The sequence below is a fragment of the Crocuta crocuta genome, unplaced genomic scaffold, assembly GCF_008692635.1.
Source record: "Crocuta crocuta isolate KB4526 unplaced genomic scaffold, BGI_CrCroc_1.0 scaffold599, whole genome shotgun sequence".
In the NCBI taxonomy this organism is placed as follows: domain Eukaryota; kingdom Metazoa; phylum Chordata; class Mammalia; order Carnivora; family Hyaenidae; genus Crocuta; species Crocuta crocuta.
Genome location: NW_027527383.1, coordinates 65,307 through 90,124, shown reverse-complemented (window position 1 = coordinate 90,124; position 24,818 = coordinate 65,307). Strand labels below are relative to the sequence as shown.

At 36.0% G+C, this 24,818-nt stretch overlaps 1 protein-coding gene across 1 annotated transcript; it reads left to right on the top strand.

Moving 5' to 3' along the window:
• The first annotated feature begins 1,040 nt into the window (after window positions 1–1,040).
• LOC144240601 (olfactory receptor 2L13) lies at window positions 1,041–1,940 on the top strand. Its single transcript, XM_077774990.1, has one exon. It carries the CDS (start codon window positions 1,041–1,043, stop codon window positions 1,938–1,940), a length of 900 nt encoding a protein of 299 aa, XP_077631116.1.
• The last annotated feature ends 22,878 nt before the right edge of the window (window positions 1,941–24,818 follow it).

Here is a 24,818-nt window from a genome sequence, read left to right as displayed (position 1 = left end):
AATGGAATTTTTTTCTTGATTATTTTAAGTAATTAAGGTATGTTACTAATATTGTCATTCTTCTTAAGGTCAAAGACGGTAGGTACAAACGTTTTAGGTGCAATTCAACAGTATTTCCTGCTTATACCTGCTTTTCTAGTAGAACAGCTTTTCAATCAGTAGCTGCCATCTACTGTATAGAAACTAAAAAATAGAAAAATTGAGTATCCTCTCCAATTTCAGAATGTTTTGGCCAATTCCAAAATATGGAATTAAGCCAAGTCTTTTGCAAAAAGTCATAATTATTCAGGAAATGTAAATTAGGTGTGAAAATCTGCATTTGAATTAAGGTTCTGTAGATCTTTAAAAATTGGCAACATCATTATGGACGAGAGAATGCTCAAATAATATTTTATAATTCGTGTGGATCTCACAAGGTCTGCAAGACCTTTATAGTTCAAGGATAGTGATTTTTGGTGGTGAGTCCATTTTAGGAAAGGCACAGAGTGATAAAGAATATCAGAGGCAAAATAGGAACATTCTTCTTGCTACAGTAGTCCCATTTGGGGAAGAAAGACCAAAAATTAAAGATGTAGAAAAGAAGTAGGTGATAGAGGACTTAGAATTTAAGCTTACACAAAGTTTTTGACTCACATAATCCAGTTGCTACTGTAAATATGCTGTGTTAAATTAACAGACACTAAGGAATATGGAGATTCCTGTGTCATTGTGTAAATGCTGAGAGATGTGCATAGCCAATAGTAATTGACAGAATAATGTTTTAGTTATTTTGTTTATTTTTGCTGACTATAATACTAGCTTTATACTTATGATCACTTGTTGCAGTGCTTACCAAATTAAATTGGAAGGGGAATATTTATATTTAATTCAGATACTAAAATTGATTATATGAAAGCTGCAGTATTGAAAAAGAGACAATTCATTCTAAGCAAACATTAATAAAATAAGAATTCCCTTTTATGCTACTGTTTGTTTAATTTCTTGTTCTGTGCTTTGTTTTGTTTTTGTTTTTCTTTCAAGGGAGTTAAAACTACGGTTTCATGGAGAAATGGAATCACACCTCAAATGATTTCATTTTGTTGGGTTTGTTTCCCTCAAATCAAACTGGCCTTTTTCTCTTACTTCTTATCATCTTCATATTCTTTCTCGCCTCAGTGGGTAACTCAGCCATGATTCACCTCATACGAGTAGATCCCCGGCTTCACATACCCATGTACTTTCTCCTGAGCCAGCTCTCTCTCATGGACCTAATGTATATCTCCACCACTGTACCAAAGATGGTTTTCAATTTCTTCTCTGGACAGAAAGGTATTTCCTTCCTGGGATGTGGTACGCAAAGCTTTTTCTTCCTGACTATGGCATGTTCTGAGGGTTTACTCCTGTCCTCAATGGCCTATGACCGTTATGTGGCTATCTGCCACCCCCTCCATTATCCTATCCGTATGAGTAAAAGGATGTGTGTGAAAATGATCATAGGAGCTTGGATTTTGGGGTCTATCAACTCCTTGGCACACACAATCTATGCCCTCCATATTCCTTACTGCCAGTCTAGAGCCATTGATCACTTCTTCTGTGATGTGCCAGCCATGTTGCCTTTGGCCTGTATAGACACCTGGGTCTATGAGTACATGGTTTTTGTGAGTACAAGTCTCTTTCTCCTCTTTCCTTTCCTTGGCATTATGGCTTTTTATGGATGGGTTCTTTTTGCTGTCTACCACATACACTCAAAAGAGGGAAGAAAAAAGGCCTTCACTACCTGTTCGACACATTTAACTGTAGTGACATTTTACTATGCCCCTTTTGTCTACACCTACCTTCGGCCCAAGAATCTCCGTTCACCGGCAGAAGATAAGATTCTGGCAGTTTTCTACACCATCCTCACCCCCATGCTCAATCCCATTATTTATAGCCTAAGGAATAAGGAGGTCCTAGGGCCATGAAAAGAGAGTTTGGGATATTCTCTGCCAAGAAAGAATAATCATGGTTGCCCTTACTCTTTTTACCCTTTTCCAGGTTAATTTGAACACCTTAAGAGCAACACTTTATAGAGATATAATGTGAGCCACATGTAATTTTAAAAATTAGCAGCCACACTTAAAAAGTAAAATTGATTTAAATAATATGTTGTTTTATTCAGAACCTTAAAATTAATACTGATATTAACAACAATTATATTAGTGAGATACGTATACTATATTAAATGCAATATGTTTATACATATTAATATTTTTACTTATATTGTCATGATGATTTTTATATTTAACCAACATAAAATTATTAATGTGAACGTTTACATTGTTTTAAGTCTACATCTTCACAATCCTGTGTGTATTTTATAGTTAGAACACATGACAATTTTGAATAGATACATTTCAATTGCCCAATAGGCAGATGAGCCTTTGGGTATTTGTTTGATTACTGTTAGAAACTTAAACATTGAATAAAATGGTTTTCCAAACTATATATGGTATATAAAAATATATTGGTGATACATAAAATATAAGCAGTGGGATGTGAAGTAACAAACAAAAACAAAACAAACATGTAAATGTGGTGTGTGTAAGTTTGCTTACATATTGTCCTCCTTCATTGTAATTATAATTGACATCTAGAGTCTATCTTATCTTAACATCCTGTTATAATATATATATATACACACACACAAATTAACTTAAATAAGTTATTTATACTTAGAGATATTATTTTTTAGAAGCATGGAGACAAATAATTAGGTAACTACAGCATGTAACAAAAAATGAAATTAGAAACCTCAGGTTTCAGCTACTATATCTAAACTATAAATATGACCTTGCGTAGATTGAAATATATGATAAGATGACTTATATTGTGTTTCACAAAGGGTTTTACTATTGCTATTTTACTAATATACTTGGTACTCCAAGTCCATCTATAAAAAGGATTATGTAGGAGTTTTAAGTTTTGTAGAAAAAAAGTGAATTTTAGGAGTCGATCTCCCAATCTTCACTTATTGCCCAAATTCAATCACCAAATATTTTTCTCTGGCCTCTTTTAATATCTTCTAAGTATTCTCATTACTTAAGTCTTTTTGAAATCTAAAATGTATCCTACACATTTTTTTGCAGGTTATTTTCCTAAAATATAAATGTGATGCTGTCATTCCAGTCTTTGATTTCCTTTTGATTTCACACACACACACACACACACACACACACACACACACACACACTTGTCAATCTTATATTCAAGTTCAGGAGCTTCTAAAATTTACATTATGTCCTTTTACCTGTTCTACAACTCAATCCACAAACTTTGTGCCATGGCTACATTTGACATTTAAAGTAAAAGAGTCAGTTATTTTACCAGCAAAATTGATTCATTTGGGAGTAATAGAGCAATTTCAATAGCTATGGTAATTCAGACAAGTCTAAAGTTCAAAGGAGAAAGAAGTTACTTAATAAAGAAAAGAAAGCCAGAATAGCCATACTCGTATCAGACAAACCTGACATTAAAACAAAGACTGTAACAAGAGATAAATGAAGGCATTATACAATAATTAAGGGGTCTGTCCATCAGTAAAACCTGTCATTTGTAAATATCAAACCTGCAACTTGGGAGCTTCCAAATATGTAAAGCAAATAACAACAAACATAAAGAAACTTATTAATAATAACACAGTGGTAGTAGGATATTTTAAAATTCCACATACAACAATGAACAGATAATCTAAGCAGAAAATGAACAAGATTCAAAAGTAGATGGAATGGACTTAAAGATATATTCGGAGTTTTCCATTATAAAGCAGCAGAATACACATTCTTTTAGAGAGCAAATGGAACATTTAACAGAATAGATCAAATATTGGGTCACAAATATGGTTCAACCAATACAAAAATGTTGAGATCATACATGAATATTTTCATATCCAATGCTATAAAACTTGAAGCCCAACACAAGAATAATTTTGGAAAGACCACAAATACATGGAAGTCAAAGAACATCCTACTAAAGAATGAATGGGTTAACCAGGAAATTAAAGACAAAATTTAAAAAATACATGGAAGCAAATGAAATTTAAAACATGAAAATCCAAACCCTTTGAATGCAGCTAAAGATTAAAGCAGAAATGAATGATATGAAAATAAACAAACAAACAACAAAATCGGTAAATAAATCAATGAAACTAAGAGATTGTTCTTTGAAAGAATATACAAAATTGATAAAGCCCTAGATAGACTATCCAAAGACAGAAAGACAGAGAGAGATGGAGAGAGAGAGAAAGAGAAAGGACACAAATAGATAAAATTATTAATGAAAGAGGAAAGATCACAAGTAACACCACAGAAATAAAAGCAATTATAATCTAATAAAATAAATAATTATATTTCAACAAACTGGGAAATCTGACAGAAATGGACAAATTCCCAGAAACTTACAAACTACCAAATATGAACCGGAAAAAAAATTAAATGACCCATAACCTGCAAAGAAAGGGAATCAATAATCAGAAATCTCCTAACAAACAAGAGTTCTGAGCCAGATGGCTTCCCAAGGGAATTCTGCCATTTATGAATTTATTTATGAAGAGCTAATAGCTATTATTCTCAAAGTGTTCCAAAAAAATAAAAATAGAAGTAAAACTTCCAAATTCAATCTAGGCAGAATTACCTTGATTTCAAAGCCAGCCAAAGACCCCACTGAAAAAGAGAATTAAAGGCCATTATCTTGGATTAAACTAGATGCAAAAATTCTCAACAAGATACTAGCAAATTGAATCCAACAGTACATTAAAAGAATTATTCACTGTGGTCACGTGGGATTTATTCCTGACCTGAAGGGTTTGCTTAATATTCACAAAATAATCAGTGTGATGCACTGCATTAATAAAAGAAATGGTAAGAACCACATGATCCTTTCAATAGATGCAGAAACAGGGTTTGACAAAATAGAACATCCTTTCATGATAAAAACCCTCAAGAAAATAGGGATAGAAGAAACATACCTCATCATCATCAAGGCCATATAGGAAAGAATAACTATTAATATCCTCATCAATAGGGAAAAAATGGACTTTCCCCTACATTCAGGATGTCTGCTGTAGCTGCACATGGAAGAAAAAGTTCCCAGACACATAGACTGAGCAAACGCACAGGACTGCCTCTGTCAGTGAAACAACAGCAGCAAACTGTACATAGTCTTTATTTCATATTTCATTATATAGAAGTATCAAAGACTACCAAAACAAGGAGAGAGAGCTCAAAGGATCTTTAGACATTAACCAGACATATGTCTGGTGGTTACATGAAGGCATGAAGGGAGTGTGTGTGGTTTCAAGGAATGTCAAGAAGTTATAGCAGGTGTATCTCAAACTGTCCTTTGGCAGATCATGGGGCTCTGGTCTCATAATGCTATCACACTCGACAGCTTTGAGACCAGAACATTGCTGACATTTTCAAAATTACCTAATTCGCCCCTCAGGACTTACAATGCACTTTCTAGAAATAACTCCACAGCCAGCTGTCACCATTAGCATTTAATATAGTACTGGAAGTCTTAACCTCAGCAGTCAGAAAATAAAAAGAAATAAGGAGCATATACATTCACAAGAAATGTTTCAAAATTTCACTATTCACAAATGACATGACGTCTTTGGTGTTCACAATGATTTGATAACTATCTAGCTGTGTTCAAGGGACCAGAGAAGCTTAGAGTCTCCTATTTCTCTGCCATCTTAACTGCCACCTACAGTCTTTTATTTAAAATATAGTTTGTCAGGGGTACCTGGGTGGCTCAGTTGGTTGAGCATCCAACTTCAGCTCAGGTCATGGTCTCGTAGTCTGTGGGTTTGAGCCCCTCTTCAGGCTCTGTGCTGACAGCTCAGAGCTGGAGACTGCTTCAGATTCTGTGTCTCCCCCTCTCTCTTCTCCTCTCTCTCTCTCTCTCTCTCTCTCTCTCTCTCTCAAAAATAAATAAACATTAGAAATTTTTAAATAAAATAAAAATAAAATCTAGTTTGTCTGATGTAAGTATTGACACTCTGGCTATCTTTTGACTTCCATTTGTGTGTTAAATGTTTCTCCATTCCTTCACTTTCAATCTGTAGATGTCTTTATGTCTAAAATTAGTATCTTGTAGGCAACAAATGGATGGACTATGGTTTTTATTTATTTTTTAATCTATTCTGAAACCTTATATGTTTTCATTGAAGCATTTAGTCCGTTTACATTCAGAGCAAATACTGATAGATATTTATTTAGTGCCATTTTATTACTTGTTTTTTCATTGTTTATCGAGGTTTTCTCTGTTCCTTTCTATTCTTTGGCATTTTGGTCTTCATTCACTCTCAATGAGTCTCCTTTAATATTCTTGCAGGGCTGGTGTAGTGGTCTGGAACTCCTTTAGTTTTTCTTTGTCTGGGAAACTCTTTATCTTTCCTTCTATTATGAATGATATAGCCTCACTGGAAAAAAAGTATTTTTGTTACAAGTTTCTCATTCAGCATGTTGAATACATCATGTAATTCCCTCCTGACTTGCCATGTTCTTGTGGAAAGATCTTCAGTTAACCTTCTGGGTCTTCTATTGCAAGTTAGTGACTTCTTTTGTCTTGCTGCTTTGAGAATATTTTCTTTTTAATTTTTTAACATTTATTTATTATTGTGAAACAGAGACAGACAGAGCATGGACATGGGAGGAGAAGAGAGAGGGGGAGACACAGAATCCAAAGCAGGTTCCAACCTTTGAGCTGTCAGCACAGAGCCTGATGTGGGGCTTGAACCTGTGAGCGGTGAGATCATGACTTGAGCCAAAGTCGGACACTCAACTGGCTGAGGCACCCAGGCACCACAAGAATATTTTCTTTATCACTATATTTTGCAAATTTAATACAATATGTCTTGGTGTTGGCCTGCCTTGTTGATTTTGAGAGGAGTTCTCTATGCCTCCTTGATTTGGATATCTGTTTCTTTCCCCAGCTTAGGGACGTTTTCAGCTATTGTATCCTCAAATAAACCTTCTTTCCCTTTTTCTCTCTCCTCTTCTTATGGGACTCCTATGATACAATATAATTATGTTGATGGAGTCACTGAGTTCCTTAAGTCTGTTCTCATGATACATAATTCTTTTTTCTCTCTTTTGTTTAGCTTTATTATTTTCCATTATTTTATATTCTATATCACTTATTCATCTCTCTACTTCTTCCATTCTTGTGGTCATTATATCTGATCTGTTTTGAATCTCATTTATTATCTTTTTCACTTCTGTGTGATTGTTTTTTAACCCCTTTGTCTCTGCATTAAGGTCCTCTCTGAAGGCTTCAATTATTTCCTCAGGTCTAGTGAGTATCCTTTTGATTGTTACTTTAAATTCTGCATCAGGCAGAACACTTACATCTCTTTTGATTAGACCTCTGTCTGTGCCTTTCTCTTGTTCTTTCATTTGGGATGCATTCCTTCATCTAGGTATTTGTCTAAGCCTCTCTGTTCTTTACTGTGTTAGAGTAATGGCTTTCCTACCTTTAGAGTAATGGCTTTATGAAAAAGGTCAGATAATGTCAGGGACTGAGGCTTCAGGAGTGTCTCTCATATGTGCTGCATGCACTCTGCTGCTGTGTTTGGCTGTTCTATGCTTTATGCCAGTCTTCTGTAGAGATTTTCCTAGCCTGCAATGTGCACTGTTTGGACTTTTGCCAGAGTGTGGCCAATTTTAACTAGGTGTGTTCTGGTCTACTTGTAAATGAAACATAGTACTACTTAAAGTAGAACTGAATCTTGCAAAAGTTTCTTTTTGGGAGGCATGGTGTGTGCATGAGTTTCTGCTGGTACTCTGGAGGAGGGACCCACCACACTGGTACTTAGGCATACTTTCCTCAGCAGAGCAAAGGGTGGTAAGCTTGGTGTAAAGAGGTTAGGCATCCAGTGTCAGAGCTCCGCTGTTTATTGAAGCTTGTTTATGCTGAGTGTGGGGCAGGGGAATGACACCAGCTTGCTCTTTTGTCTCCAGAAATGGGTCTCCCTGCCTGCTGCTCTCAGGGAAGCACCCTGAGAAGAGCAATCTCCCCACATGTGTCACATTCTTCAAATCGCCATTTTCAGGCCATCTGTCTACAGTTTGCTTACCTACATTTAGCAGGACAGTGGACTTTGAGCTTTATCCCAATGAAACCTGATGACTTTAATTTTTTATGGTTAAAACTACTTATTTATGTCTTAGACAAAGAAAAGGTCCACTGACCTCTAAAATTCCAAGCTTTAGGGACATGTTATGGCAAGGGCATAAACTGCTCTTCTAGTGGAGGGTCTTGCCATGCTGGGAGAGATACATGTTTGACCATGAAGCGCAGTCATACCAGAGCCCAGAAACATGAGATTTGGAGAAAGTAGAGTAAACAGCCAGTGTTGGTGTGAGAAGCCCTTAGCAGCTGTCTCTGTGCCTATGCTGAGATTTGGTGGAGGGAAATGGTGCCTGTCAGTTCTTTTGTTCCCAGAGAGCCACCACTGTGGATGCCACTTCTCACAGATGCCCTCCAAGAAGAGTGAACAGTCTCTGCCCCATGGCCTTAGGTGATCCCCAGATGATGTTTTCTGTCCCAGGATTGTTTGTCTGCCTTCTCTCCAGGAGAGATTAGTATCCTCAAGGCTAAGCCCGTTGACTTTTAAAACTACAGTCTTTGAGATTTGTTGGTTCCAAAAACACAAAAATCAATCCCTCTTGCTTTCCCAGCCAATGACTTTGACTTTGAGGAAGCGTTCTTGTGCATTTTCCTGTGCTGCTCTCCTATCTCTCTCTCTCTCTCTCTCCCTCCTTTACCTGTGACCAGGGCTCCCTCCCCTCTGCAGCATCCACAATCCATTCTCCCTCGAAAATTATCTCCACACTTCCTACTTTCCCCAGGGTGGTCACCTTTCTCCCCTTTAGTTTTGGAGTCTGTTCTTTCAGTCCCCAGATTGACATCTTGAATTTTCAGAGTGGTTTGATAGCTATCTCGTTGTGTTCAAGGGATGAGACAAATATAGGGTCCTCTTACTACACTGCCCTTTACTACAGTCTTCATAAAATCTATTTTATCTGATATTAGCATTACTACTCTGGCTTTCTATTCACTCCTATTTGCAAAATACATGCTTCCTCAACCTGTCATTTTCAATCTACATGTAACTTTACATTTGAAATGAATCTCTTGTAGGCAGCAAAGAGATGGGTCTTTTTTCTTAAAATCCATTTCTTCAACTTATATTTTTCATTGGAGTTTTTCATCCACTTACATTCATAGTAATTCCTGGTAGGTATGTATTTATTGCCATTTTGTTACTTGCTTTATGTTTGTTTTTGTAGTTTTATTTTTTCTTCTCTTGTTTTTTCATATTTTGCTGGCTTTCTTTAATGATATACTTGGATTCCCTTCTTCTTCTGTTTTTTACATATCTGTTATTGCTTTTTGATTTGTGGTTACCATCTGGTTTGTATATAACATCTTCTGCATGAAGAAATATATATTAAGTTAATAGTTACTTAAGTTTGGACCCACTCTTTATTTCTCTTCTTCCTACACCAGTGTTTTAAGTATGTAGTGTCATACTTTTCATCATTTTATTTTGTGACCCCCATCCTGATTTATTTATAAATATATTTCTTTTGTGCTACCTACTTTTCTTACTCTTACTTCTGGTCTTTCCACTTCACCTAAAGAGTCCTCTTTAACATTGTTTGTAGGGATAGTTTAGTGGTTATAAATTCTTCTAACTTTACTTTTGTCTGGGAAAATATATCTCCTATTCTGAATGATAACCTTGCTGGATAGAGTGTTCTTGGCTGAAATTTTTGTCTGTTTGGGCTGTTTGGGTTTTGTTGTTGTTGTTGTTATTTTCTTGCAGCACTTCAAATGCATCATGCAACTCCCTTCTGGCCCGCAACGTTACTCCTAAAAAATCTGCTAATAGGCTTATCAGCTCTTCCTGCATTCTTTCTTTCTCTTATTGCTTTAAGAAACTTGTAACATTTATTCATTTCTGAGAGACAGAGTATAAGCAGGTGAGGGACAGAGAGAGAGTGGGATACAGAATCTGAAGCAGGGTCTTAGCTATCAGCAGAGAACCCAATGCGGGACTCAAACCCATGACCATTATATCATAACATAAGCTGAAGTTGGATGCTTAACCAACTGAGCCACCCAAGCATCTCTGTCTTTTTGCTTTTGAAATTTTCTCTTTAGGAGCATCTGAGCGGCTCAGTCAGTTAAGTGTCCGACTTTGGCTCAGGTCATGACCTCACGGTTCAGGAGTTCGAGCCCCGCATTGGGCTCTGTGCTGACAGCTAGCTCAGAGCCTGGAACCTGTTTCAAATTCTGTATCTCCCTCTCTCTCTGACCCTCCCCTGTTCTCTCTCTCTCTCTCTCTCTCTCATAAATAAAACATTTTAAAAAATTAAAATCTCTATCACTATTTTTTTTTCATTTTAATTATCATGTTTCTTGGTGTGAACTTCATTGGGTTGATTTTATTGAGACCTCTGTGCTTCCTTGATATGGATTTCTATTTTCTTCCCATATTTGAGAAGTTGTCAGCTATTATTTCTTCAAATAAAATTTCTTCCCCCTCTTCTCTTACTTTTCCCTCTGGGATCCCTCTAATGCAAATGTTATTACATTTGATGGTATTACTGAATCCCTAAGTCTGTTCTCACTTTGTTCTTTTTTTTCCCTCTTCTCTCATGGGCTCAGCTTAATGTTTTCCACTTCTCCATTCTCCAGATTGCTGATACACTCTTCTTTCTATAGCTAATGATTTATTCCATCTAGTGCATTTTAGTTCATTTATTTAGTTCTCCATCGCTAATTAGTTCTTTTTCTTATTTTTTAAAATCTTTTTGCAAATCAATAATGTCCTCCATTCTTTTCTTGAGTCCAATAAGTATCTTTGTGATCATTACCTTAAAGTCTCTTTCAGTCATATTACTAATATCCCTTTCATTTCAGTCTCTTACTGTGATTTTGTTCTGGTTTACATTTGGGGACATATACCTCTGTCTCCTCATTTTGTCTAAATCTCCATTTCTATTTCTCTGTGTTAGGAAAGTCATTGAAGCCTTATAAAGTGACCTTTGATGTGACCTTGAAATAGTAACCTTATGAAGAAGAGGTATGGTAGTGCCCTGCAGTACAGTGTCTTTAGTTTACCAGAACCAGGCACTTTAGGGTTGTCTCCAATGTATGTTGCATGCACTGTGTTTTTGTGGCTGAGCTATTTTTCCCTTCAGTCCAGTTTTCTGCAGTGGGTCTCTTTGCCAGTTGTGGTGTTAGTGGGCCAGTCTGGGACCACCTGGGGCATGAGTTGATTCAAATGGCATTTGCAGAGATGTAATTGTACCAAATTGCAAAAGAGTTTCCCTGTGTTCTCCCTTGAGAAGCTTTCATTGGTGGTCAGAGCCTAGAGTAAGACCAATTATGTGCCCCCATCCCACTGCTGAGGCCCCATTTTGCCTGGTATGTTGTTATCTTCTCCTCTCCCTGGGGCAGGAATTATTTTAGAGTAATGCTCGTCATTGCCAGAACTGCATTGCAGGCAGACTGGCAGGCTTGCAGCACCTATTTGGATGGGCTCCAGTGAAGAATGTATTGGAGGGGGTCAATCCTACAAAGTGTGCAGGGGTTAACAAGATTGGTACACAGGTTTTCTACAGGAGAGAACATGAAGCCATAGGTAGTAAGACCTGAAGATTTGGAACGGAGGATTCATGAAGCATCCACAAGGACAACACAATGGTTTTAGCAAGGTAGGTAGAGAGTGACAGCAACTTGCTGATTCCCACTGGTGGCTTTGTGTTTATGCTGGAAAGATGGGCAGAGGGATGGCACCAACTATCTCTTTTATTCTCGGAGATGTCTCCCAAGCATTCCTGCCTCTCCAGTACATGTTCTGAGATTAGTAAATAAACCTCATACCTCCAGGTATTTTTTCAAATTGTTGTTTCTATGCTGTGTCTTCATGGGCCATTTGTTTGTTTTCTCTCTTTAAGGGTAGGGACTCACTTTCCTCTTGCTTTCCCAGCTTTCCAAGGCAGAAAGCATTGATTTTTAAAGTTTCAGGTGTTAAGTCCCACTGGTTCTAAGAGCTTGTGAAGTTTTGCCCTCCGGTTTTCAAAGCCAAATGTTACGGGGATTTATCTCCCTGTGAGGACTTCCTGATATGAGGTCTGTTTCTCTCCCTTCTATGGACCCACAGAATTTTTCCTTACCATGGAGTCTCATGGGTCCCTTTAGTTTCTGATCTTATCTTTACTCCTCCTACCCTCTTCAGGGTGGTCTCCTCTCTATATTAGTTGTGGAGTTGTGTCTGCCAGTGTTCAGGTCATTTTATGGTTTATTTACACTGATGTGAGTGTTGTTTATTTGTATCTATATGACAAGATAGGCTCCCATCTTCCCCCAAATCTGCATTTAACAATTTTGAAAAGCAAAGTCTTGAGTTCAGGTCCAAGAAGAAGATTCAGGAAGACGTTTTACTCACCCCCTTCCTACTCTACACCAAATCTACATGTATATGGAGAGCAATTCCTTCTGAAGAAATGAGGGCTTACTGGACAACTTTTACACATCAAATGATAGAAAGGTCACGTGCAGAATAAAAGGAGAGATGGAAAGAAGGTAACAAAGGAACCTCCCTGCATTGCTGTGAAAGGCAGTGCATAAGACGACTTTGAGCAAATCCATCTGCTCTGGGGTTTAGAAAAAAAAATCCACAGCTTAAAACAAATATAAAGATTCAACCCTTGAACTCCCATAAATTGCAGGGGAACTGCTAAAACTCCTCTTGAAAGAGAGGGGCTATTGAGCACCAAGGTTTGCATTCTACCCTCCACCTTGATGGCATGGACAGGTACAGGGTTAGACACCCCACCCAGCCTACCACCTAGGTGAGTCATGGACCATAGCTCACAGAGCTCCAACCATCTCACCAAGGTAACCCCAATGAGGCACATTCACTGCATCTCCAGCCACTTCACCAAGATGACACAAGAAAAAGGTACCCACAACACTGCAGGTCCAAAAGACTTTGGGTCCACCTGAGTCTATAAGGTAACCTTATAGAAACCTTTTGTCCACAACCACCCTAGCTCAAAGAATCCCTGCCAAACTACCTCTTGAATAGAGTACCCCAAGATTGATGTTCAGCTGGTCCAAGAGGGACATCCTTGCATGGGGTACCCTAGACTATCCAGCCCACACTTCCCTTCAGTCAGGAAAGGGAACTAAACTTTCAGAATGCCCCTACATGGAGTGTACTTAGACACTGTGGACCATGCTCGCCTTGGCTCCAGCAGCCCTGCCAGGATACCCTTGTACTGAGCACCCTGGCACACCTCAACATATGTCTGCCTCCATCTCAGTTGACATACAAGTATGTGCTCTCAGACTGTCCTGACCTGTGCCCATTTCAGCTCTGACAATTCCCACCAAGGCAGCCACAGCCAAATGTCTCAGGACACACATCCCACACTAGCCATAGTTCCAGCTAGCCAGCCAGCCAAAGTAACCAAGTACACACATTATACAGAATGGTCAACCATAAACAAAATTATTCATTCATGCTTAGGCAAAGTAGCTGCACCACTTAATTCATAAAAACAAACAAGGGGGAGACACAGAGAGAGAGAGAGGGAGAGAGAGAGGTGATCCAATTAAAGAACAAGACAAAACCTCAGAAAGGGAAATAAATGAAACAGTAATAAGCAAATTACCTGATAAAGAATTCAAAGTAATGGTGATAAAAATTCTCACTAGACTGGAGAGAAAAGTAAATGAAATTAGTAAGGGATTCAACAATGAGATAAGAAGAAAAAGTAAACACAGTAGAATAATTCAATAACCAAAATGAAACATAAACTAGAGGCAATCAAGAGTAGAGTGGAAGATGCAGAAGAACATATTAGGGATTTGAAACACACGTAATGGAAAATTAAATGAGCATGGGCTACAAAATCTCTTGGACAATATCATGTGAACATATATTTGTATTATAAGGGACCTGGAAAAAGAAAGAGAGAAAAAGGCAGAAAAGGTATTAGAAGAATTATAGCTGAAAATTTTCCTAATCTGAGGAAACATACATTCAAGTTAAAAAAGTAGAGTTTCAAAAACATAAACCCAAAGAAGTCCACACCACAACAGAATAATTAAATTGTCAAACATTAAAGATAAATAAATTTAAAATCAGCAAGAGACAAGAAACAATTATATACAAGAAGAAACTCATAATGCTATCAGCTGCTTTTTCAAGAGAAATTTTGCAGGCCAGCATAGAGTGCTTTGATATATTTATAGTATTGAAAGAAAAATATCTAAAACCAAGAATACTCTACCTGACAGGATTATTATGCAGACTTGAATGAGAGATAAAGAGTTTTCCAGACTAACAAAACTTACAGGATTTCACCAACAATAAAATGTCCTAATACCACTATCATACACCATACACAAAAATAAATTCAAAATAAATGAAAGACCTAAATTTGAGACAAGACACTTTCAAAATTCTACAGGAGAAAACAGGCAGCATCTCTTTCACCTCAGGTATAACATCTTACTTGACATGTCTCAAAGTCAAAGGAAGTAAAAACAAAAATGAATTGAGCACCTGGATGACTCTGTCATTTGAGCATCTGAGTTCAACTCAGATAACCATCTCACAGTTCATGAGTTCAGGCCCAAGTTGGGCTCTGTGCTGACAGCTTAGAGCCTAGCACCTGCTTCAAATTCTGTGTCCCCCCGCTTCCCCTTTCTCTCTCTCTCTCTTTCTCAAGAATAAATAAACATTTAAAAAAATTTTAATGAACTATTGAGATCTCATCAAGATACAAATCTTCTGCACAGTGAAGAAAACCATCAACAAAACTAAAAGGGAACTGAAGGAATGGGAAAAGATATTTTCAAATAACATTGAACAAGGGTTAGTATCCAAAATCTGTAGAGAACAAACCAAACTCAACATCCAAAAACAAATAATCTAGAGAAGAAACGAGCAGAAGACATGAATACATATCTTTCCAAAGAAGACATCCAGATGGCTAATAGACACACAAAAAAATGCTCAACATCACTCATCTTCAGAGACATACAAATCAAAAACCACAATGAGATATAACTTCACACCTGTCAGAATGGCTAAAATTAACAACTCAGGAAGCAACAGATGTTGGCGAGGATGTGGAGAAGTGAGGACACTTTTGCACTGTTGGTAAGAATGAAAACTGGTGCAGCTACTCTGGAAAACCGTATACAGGTTCTTCACCAAAATAAAAATAGAGCTACCTTATGGCCCAGCAATCGTGTTACTAGGCATTTATCCAAAAGATACAAAAAAAGCTTATCAGAAGGGCACATGCACTCCAATCCAATCCAACAGCCAGTTTATGGAAAGAGCCCAAATGTCCATTGACTGGTGATAGCATTATATACATACATACATGTATAATTTATATATATACATGCATATAGACACATTATATTCCTATATACATATACATATATGTATGTATGTATAATTTATACACACACACACACACACACACACACAAAATGGAATACTACTTGGTGATGAAAAAGAATGAAATTTTTGCCATTTGCAACAACATGGATGGAACTATTAAGTAAATAATAGTTATATTAAGTAAAATAAATCAGTCAGAGAAAGACAAAGATCATATAATTTCACTCATATGTGGAATTTGAGAAACACAACAGATGAATATAGGGTAAGAGTAGGAAAAAAGAAATAAAAAAGAAAAAGGCAAAGCACAAAATGTTAATGAAAAATTTAATTGGAAAAAGAAAAAGAAAACAACAAAAAAAGATGAGTAAAAGCAAACATACAGTAGAAACAGTATAGCAGTCACTTATAAAGTTAGCATTAAGTATATAAGACAAAAGTAGCAATATTACCTATATCTAAACATAGTGAAGGAGAGTCACAGAATAAATGTATGTAAAACTTGACAACATATACATAAAACATTAAAAAGAGAGTAAACACAAAGTTTTCTTAGAATGAGTTTGAACTTAACGGACCACAAACCCTATATAGATGGCTATATTAGAATGTTACATATGAGTCTCATGGTAACCAGATACACAAATTACAAGTAGAGAGTTAGTGAAAAATAATATCAAAAGAAGTCATCTACCACAAGGAAAGAGATCACAAGAAGAAAGGAACAGTAAAGAACTACAAAAAGAATCAGAAAACAATCGGTAAAATGGCAATAATATGCTTATCATTTTTCACTTTAAGTATAAATTGCCTCATTGTGCCGTTCAAAATACACAGAGCAACTGAATGGATTAAAAAAGGAAGAAAAAAAAGATCCATCTATGCTGCTTACAACACACTCATGTCAGATCCAAAGACACAGATCGAAAGTGAAGGGGATGGAAAAAGCTATTCCATAAAAATGAAAGAAAAAACCCCCTGAAGTATCAATGCTTATATCAGACAACAGTGACTTTAAAACAAAGATGTAACGAGAACCAAAGAAGGACAACACAATGGTATATCTAATAAGAGGATATAACAATTGTAAATGTCTATGCATGCAAATTGGAATACCTAAATACATGAAACATTAACCGACATAAACGCAAAACTGATGGTAATATAAAAATAGAATGAAGTGTTAACACCACACTTACATTAATGCATAGATTAGCTGAGCTGAAAAACATTAACATTAGCAATGAAACAAACCAAAGCATCCAACCTCAACCCCTGCCCAATCACATGAAGGCTAAAGAACATGTTACAAGCAATCATTGGATCATGAAACAAATAGAAGAGGAAAATTAAAAATACATAGAGATAAATAAAAATGAGAAAACAATGGTCCAAAATCTTTAGAATGCAGCAAAAATAGTTCTAGGAGGGAAGTTTATAATGTTACCAACCTACCTCAAGAAACAAGAAAACATATATACAATATAAACAGGTATGTAAAAGAACTACAAAAGCAACAACCAAAGCCCAAAGTCAGTATATAAAAGGAGATAATAAAGACCAGAGCAGTAATAACTTGAATAAAAATGAAAAAAAAAGCAATGGAAGATATCAATGAAACGAAGAGTTCTTTATGTAGAGTACCATGTCATCTGCGAAATGTGAAAGTTTGACTCTTCTTAGCCGACTCTGATGCCTTTTATTTCCTTTTGTTGTTTGATGGTTGATGCTAGGACTTCCAGCACTATGTTGAACAACAGTGGTGAGACTTCCAGCACTATGTTGAACAACAGTGGTGAGAGTGGATATCCCTACCGTGTACTTATTCTCAGCGGGAAAGCTCTCAGTTTTTCCCCATTGAGGATGATGTTAGCTGAGGACTTCTCATAGTTGTCTTCTATGATGTTTAAGTAAGCTCCTTCCATCCTGAATTCCTCAAGTGTCTTTATTAAGAAGTGATGCTGCATTTTGTCCAATGCTTTTTCTGAATCTTCAGGATCATATGGTTTTTATCTTTTTGTTGTTGTTGTTAATGTGATGTATCACATTGGTTGATTTGCGAATATTGAACCAGCTCTATAACCCAGGAAGGAATCCCACTTGATCATGGTGGATAATTCTTTTTATGTGCTGTTGAATTCGATTTGTAAGTATCTTGTTGAGGATTTTTGCATCTGTATTCATCAAGGATATTGGCCTGTAGTTCCCTTGGCCTGTAGCAAAAAGCTGGAAATAAAAGGCAAGAGAATTGGCAAAGAGTCAAACGTTCACTTTTTGCAGACGACATGATGCTCTACATAAAGAACTAAATCTTCGTTTCATTGATGTTTTTCCATATGGCTTGGGAATCAAAGTGATGCCAGCTTCATAGAATGAGTCCAGAAGTTTTCCTTCAATTTCTATTTTTTGGAATAGCTTGAGAAGAATGGGCATTAATTCTGTTTGAAATGTCTGGTAGAATTCCCCAGGCAAGCCATCTGGCCCAGGGCTCTTATTTGTTGGAAGATTTTTGATAAAGGATTCAATTTCTTCACTATCTATGGGTCTGTTCAGATTTTCTATCTCTTCCCGTGTGAATTTTGGTAGTGAGTGTGTGTTTAGGAATTTTTCCGTTTCTTCTAAGTTGTCCAGTTTGTTGGCATATAATTGTTCATAGTATCCCTGATAATTGCTTGTATTTCTGAGGGGTTGGTTGTAATAAGTCCATTTTCATTCATGAATTTGTCTATTTGGGTGCTCTCTCTTTTCTTTTTGAGAAGCCTGGCTAGAGGTTTGTCAATTTTGGTTTTGTTTTGTTTTGTTTTGTTTTAAAAAACCAACTATTGGTTTCATTGATCTGTTAAACTGTTTCTTTGGTTTCTATATTGTTTATTTCTGCCCTGATTTTTATTATTTGTCTTCTCTTACTGGGTTTGGAGTGCTCTTGTTGTTCTCCATCTAGTTCCTTTAGGTGCACCGTTAGGTTTTGTACTTGCACTTTTTCTAATTTCTTGAAATAGGCTTGGAATGCCATGTACTTTTCTCTTAGCACTGCCTTTGCCACATTTCAAAGAGGTTGGATAGCTGTATTTTCATTCATTTGTTTCCATATATTTTCTAATTTCTTCTCTAATTGCCTGATTGGCCCATTCGTTCTTTACTAGGGTGTTCTTTAACCTCAATGCTTTTAGAGGTTTTTTAGACTTTTTCCTGTGATTGATTTGAAGTTTCATAGCATTGTGGCCTAAAAGTGTGCATGGTAAGATCTATATTCTTTTATATTTATTGAGGACTGCTTTAAGACCCGGTATGTGATCTATCTTGGAGAATGTGCCATTTTCACTTGAGAAGAAAGTGAATTCCATGGCGTCAGGATGTAGAGTTCTATATATATCTGTCAAATCCATCTGGTCCTGTATGTCTTTCAAGTCCATTGTTTCTTTATTGATTTTCTGTCTAGTTGATCTATCCATTGCTGTAAGTGGAGTATTAAAGTCCCCTGTTATTAGCACATTTTTATCCATAAGATCATTTCTGTTTGTGATTAATTGTTTTATGTATTTAAGTGCTCCCATATCTGGCACATAGACATTTATAATTGTTAGTTCTACCTGATGGATAGACCCTGTAATTATTATATAATGCCCTTCTTCATCCCCTGTTACTACCTTTACTTTATTTTTTTAATGTTTTTTTAATTTCTGAAAGAGAGAGTGTGAACAGGGGAGGGTCAGAGAGAGGGGGAGACACAGAATCCTAAACAGGCTCTAGGCTCTGAGCTAGTTGTCATCAGAGGGCCCGACGCAGGGCTCGAACCCACGAACAATGAGATCATGACATGAGCCAAAGACAGACCCTTAACCAGCTAAGCCACCAGGCATCCCATTACTGCCTTTACTTTAAAGTCTAGTTTGTGTGATATAAGTATAGCTTCTCCAGCTTTCAACTGACATATATATTCTCTCTTTGTCCTTATATTTTGCCAGTTTCACTATGATATGTCATGCAGAAGAGTAATACAAGTTACGTCTGAGGGGCGTTCTATGTGCCTGTTGGTTTCAATGTCTGTTTCCTTCCCCAGGTTGGGGAAGTTCTCAGCTATAATTGTTCAAGGACTCCTTCAGTGCCTTTCCCTCTCCCTTCCTCTTATGGGATTCCTATGATGCGATACAATCAAAACAGTAAATTCCTGATATAAAGATGGACACATAGATTAATGGAACAGAAAAGAGAGCCCAGAAATAAACCCATGCTAATATGATCAATTAATTTATGACAAAGTTGACAAGAATATATAATGGGGTAAAGACAGTCTTTTTGTAAATGGTTTTAGAAATAATGGACAGCTACATGAAAAATAATGTAACTGGACCATTTTCTTATATCATGTGCAAAAATGAACTGAAAATGGTTCAAATGCATAACCTTTACACCTTAATTCATAATACTCTTATAATAAAATATAGACAGTAATCTCTAACATCAGCCTTCACAACATTTTTCTAGGTATGTCTTCTCAGGCAAGGGAAACAAAAGAAAAATAAACTATTGGGACTACACCAAAACAAAAAGCTTTTGCACATCAAGAAACCATCAATAAAACCAAAAGTCAACCTAACAGAATGGAAGAAGATACTTACAAATAATGGATCCAGTAAGAGGTTAGTATATAAAATATGTAAGGAAGTTATAAAACTCAACACTAAAAAAAATCTAATTAAAATTAAGCAGAGAACCTCAATAGCCATTTTTTTCTAAAGAAAACATACATATGGCCAACAGATACATGAAAAGATTCTCAAAATCACTAATCATCAATGATATGCAAATCAAAACATTACCTTAAAACCTGTCAGAATGGCAATCATCAAGAAGACAGGAGATAACCAGTCTTGTTGAGAATTAGAAAAATAAGGATTTTGTTCCCTTCTTGTGTGTAGGTAAGTTGGTATAGCTACTGTGGAAAAATATGGAAGTTTCTCAAAACATTAGGAATAGAGATACAATATGATCCAGTAATTCCACCAATGGGTACTCACCCAATGAAAACAAAACTGCTAATTCGAAAAATTCTGTACACTCCTATGTTTATTGCAGCATTATTTATTAAACCAAGATTTGAAGCAACCTTCAATAAATAAATGGACAAAGAAGAGATGATATATAGATAAATGAGATATTAGCCATAAAAAGGATATTTTATCATTTTTAACAATATGAATAGACTGAGTGGATATTGTGCTAAGTGAAATAAATCAGATAGAAAAAGAAAAATGCTGTATAATTTCACTTATATGTGGAATCTAAAAACAAAACAAAGAAACAAAACAGAAAGAGATCCATAAATACAGAGAAAAACCTGGTTGTTGCTAGAAAGAAAGGGAGTGGAGGATGGATAAAAAGGAGTGAAGGGGAATGGAGGTAGTGCCTTTCAATTATGGGGTAAATAAGTCACAGTGATGAAAGGTATCACACACAGAATAGAGTCAGTGGTATTATAATGCCATTATATGTTGACAAATGGTAGCTCCACTTGTGGTGAGTTTAACATAACATAGATTTGCCAAACTACTATGTTGTACATGTGAAACTAATGTAACATTGTGTGTTAAGTACACTTCAGTAAAAACATAATAATAATGGTAAAAAGAAAAACAAATCACCCTGTGTCCCCAAAATGCAAAAATCAAGTGATAAACATTTTCATAAAATATTTTTAAAACCTGCATAAAATTACAATAGAAAATATTTCCACATTAACTTACTAGGATGCAGATGTATTTCTAGCCTTTATAAATTTCCATGAATGTGGAGAGATATGTTTTACTAATAAATCAAGAATCAACATTTGAAGTATTTTCTTTTTCTACATATTCTCATCTAAATTATATGCAGTCACACTCAAAAGCCTAAAATATTTGGAGAAAAATTTTTTTAGATTTCTCTTTTAAAAAATTTTTGTAAGTTACATTTATTTAAGTAATCTCTACATACACCCCATGTGTGGCTCAAACTCATGGCCTTGGGATCAAGAGGTGCAGACTTTTTCATCTGAGCCAACCAGGCTCCCAATGAATTACTTATTTTCTAATAATTATGTGTAAAAGTAATGGCTAAGAAAAACAAAGACATCCTTCAAGGTGCAACTGTTTTGAATGGAGAATTCATATTCAACAAGCAAGTTCTGGACATACGGAAACAAAAGAGCAAGCCGCTGTTAATTAATAATTAATGATCCATGTGTACATATAATCATCATGTTGTCTTAAATCTTAAATATATACAATTTTTATTTCTCAATTATACTTTAATAAAGCTGGGGGGAGATAAACATATGCATATCTGATGGCCTAGAACCTCTTCTTCTGACTTAGTTCCAAGAGAAATTCTTCTATATAGTTTCCAGAAGACATGTTCAAAAACATTGATAGGAGTAGCATTTCTAATAGTTAAACCCTATAATATTCACATATGCTCATTAACAAAATTAGGTGATTAAGAAGATGATAGTTGCAAAATGGATGGTTCAGTAGCAATGTGAATTAATGATCTACAAATACAAAATAAAACTAGAATTAACTCAACAACAATAATGTGAGGGAAAGAAGCCAGATACAGAAAGGCACATAATCTAAAAATAAAATAATGACAAAATAAATCTATGCTATCAAACGTGGTAAAAAGTGCTATTTCGGGAGTGGTAGAGAATAAAAGCACAAAAGTGGCTTGTGAAGTACTGGTCATGTCTACTACCCAAATGATGTGCTAGTTATAGTGGTTTCAATTTGTGAAAATCTATCAAGTGTTTGTATATCATGTATAAACAGTATTTTTCAAAAGGGAAAAAAAACAGTAAATGTCCATGGAATGATAGAAAAACAAATATAGTAACTATATGATTATGACATGTTTTATTAGTAGGCATATTCAAATTTATGAGAGGGGCGCCTGCGTGGCTCATTTGGTTAAATAGCTGGCTCCTCATCTCGAATCAGGTCATGATCTCGCAGCTTGTATGACAGCCTTGTGTTGGGCTCTGCACTGGCAACACAGAGCCTCCTTGGGTCTCTCTCTCTCTCTCTCTCCCTTCCTTCCCTGCTCATTTGCGTGTGCACTCTGTCTCTCTCTCAAAATAAATAAATAAACAACAACCAAAAAAAGAAATTTATGAGAGCAGAAAGGAAACATAAAGCTTCCTTATGTAAATGACTACAGATCTCAAACTCGAGAACAGTGAAAACTATGAATTATCCCATCAAAGAACTTCATGTGAAGATAGTGGATCATAAATTGAAGATATAGGCAATTGTGTTCTGGATATAATTGTGATTTTTAAATTTGTTCAAACAGCTGAATTCAATTTAATGTGAAGATAACATTGTTAGGTAATGAGTTGTGTTGTATGATCCTGCAGGTGTAGGAATGTACCAACTAAAGGAGATAATTTCTTTTACTTTCTTTTTTTAATGAATGTAATGTATTGTCAAATTGGCTTACATACAACCCCCAGTGAACATCCTAAGTGCCCTCCTCAATGCCTATCACCCATTTTCCCTCTCCCCCACACCCCCCATTTACCCTTAGTTTGTTCTCTTTGTTTAGGAGTCTCCTGTGATTTCTTATCTCACTTAGTAACACCATCAGTATATATTTTGGTTAGATAACCCTAGAGCAATTTCAAGCCATTCTAGATTTAAGGAGATACTGAAGATAAACAGAGACTTGTGCTAGGAGACTACAGATATGACAATGATTCAGAATCCCATAACTTGTGATAATAAATGAGAATGAATTTTAGGATCCTCCCCAGGAAACCACTATTTCAGAAAATTTGAAAGATGTCTTTTAGAAATTAAAAAAAAATTGGGGCACTTGGGTAGCTCAGTCAGTTAAGCGTCCGACTTCAGCTCAGGTCATTATCTCACGGTTCATGGGTTCAAGCTCCGCATCAGGCTCGGTGCTGATAGCTAGCTCAGAGCCTGGAGTATTTCGGATTCTGTGTCTCACTCTCTCTCTGACCCTCCCTTGCTCATGCTGTCTCTCTCTCTCAGAAATAAATTTAAAAACTATTTAAAAATTGAGGAAGTTTTCTGCATTTCTGCCACGACATTATCTTTATTATTGAATTATAGGGTTAAACCTTTCTGCACAATTCCTAGTTATGTTGTATCACCAAGCCCTATAGGCACCAATGTTTGTACACCAATTTCAGAAACTTTATGATAATGTCTCTCTCATTCTCTTTCTCTCTTCCCTTCCCTTCCCTTCCCTTCCCTTCCCTTCCCTTCTCTTCTCTTCTCTCTTCACTTCCCCTTTCTCTATTTCTGTCCTTGTCTCTCTCTCTCTTCTTCCTTTCACTGCTTCTATCCAAAAAAGGTTGTAGGAATTTTTTGTGGTTTAATCAGGGAATTAAGTTTAACTGATTAAACTTAATTTAATCAGGGAATTTTAATGAGAGAAATCATCTCATTTCTTTTTTGGAGACATTGTACCTAAAACTAATTTATCATATATTTCTTTATCTCACACATAATGAATGCCCCCTATTAATAGATAAAGGGTCACCTGATACCTGCTTAAGCAGAAACTGTACAACCCATTTATCATTATTTTTTAATATGAACTCTTTTGACATTTCTTAGCAAACATTTTTTTAAATTTCAGTACCAGANTTTGCAACTATCTTTTCCCATGCCGTTGGTTGCCTATTAGTTTTCTGGGTTGTTTCCTTTCTTAGCAAACATTTTAATATTTATGATAAAACTCAAATGTTCAGTTCTCTGCCTGACTTCAAGCTATGGCCAAGACACATATTTACACTGCGGCATGAGATGTTTTATTTGCAAACTTTATCTTGGGAATGGGTCACTCAGAAAGACAGGAAGTACACATTTTCAAAATGAATGTGAATGTAACAAATATAAACTCAAGAACTTTTCAGGGGAATTCACCACATGATACTGAGACTATAAATGGCACCCAGAAGGGACAATGGTGGTGTCTTCACAGAATTAATCCTTAGTTTGTTTTTTTTTTTTGATATTTTATGGTTGCAGAATATTCAGACATGTTTCACTTCCATATTTGGAGAATCTATAAGCCTTTCAAGCACTTCTAGTATTATATTATCAGTTAAAATTGGACTCAATACATGTATCTTTTTTAAGTTAAGAACTCTAGATGATAATATCAGATTCCAAATCCCATTTACATCCAGTTTGAAAATCTTCTTATAAAATACTCCAGTAATATGAAGATGAGGAAAGTGAATAAGGCAGTGACTACAGTGATTGAAAAAGATAGAGTAAAAAATATTCCAGTATAAAACTTTTGAGAGAAATTGTATAATTGATTATTTTATGTGATGTAAGAAATACGA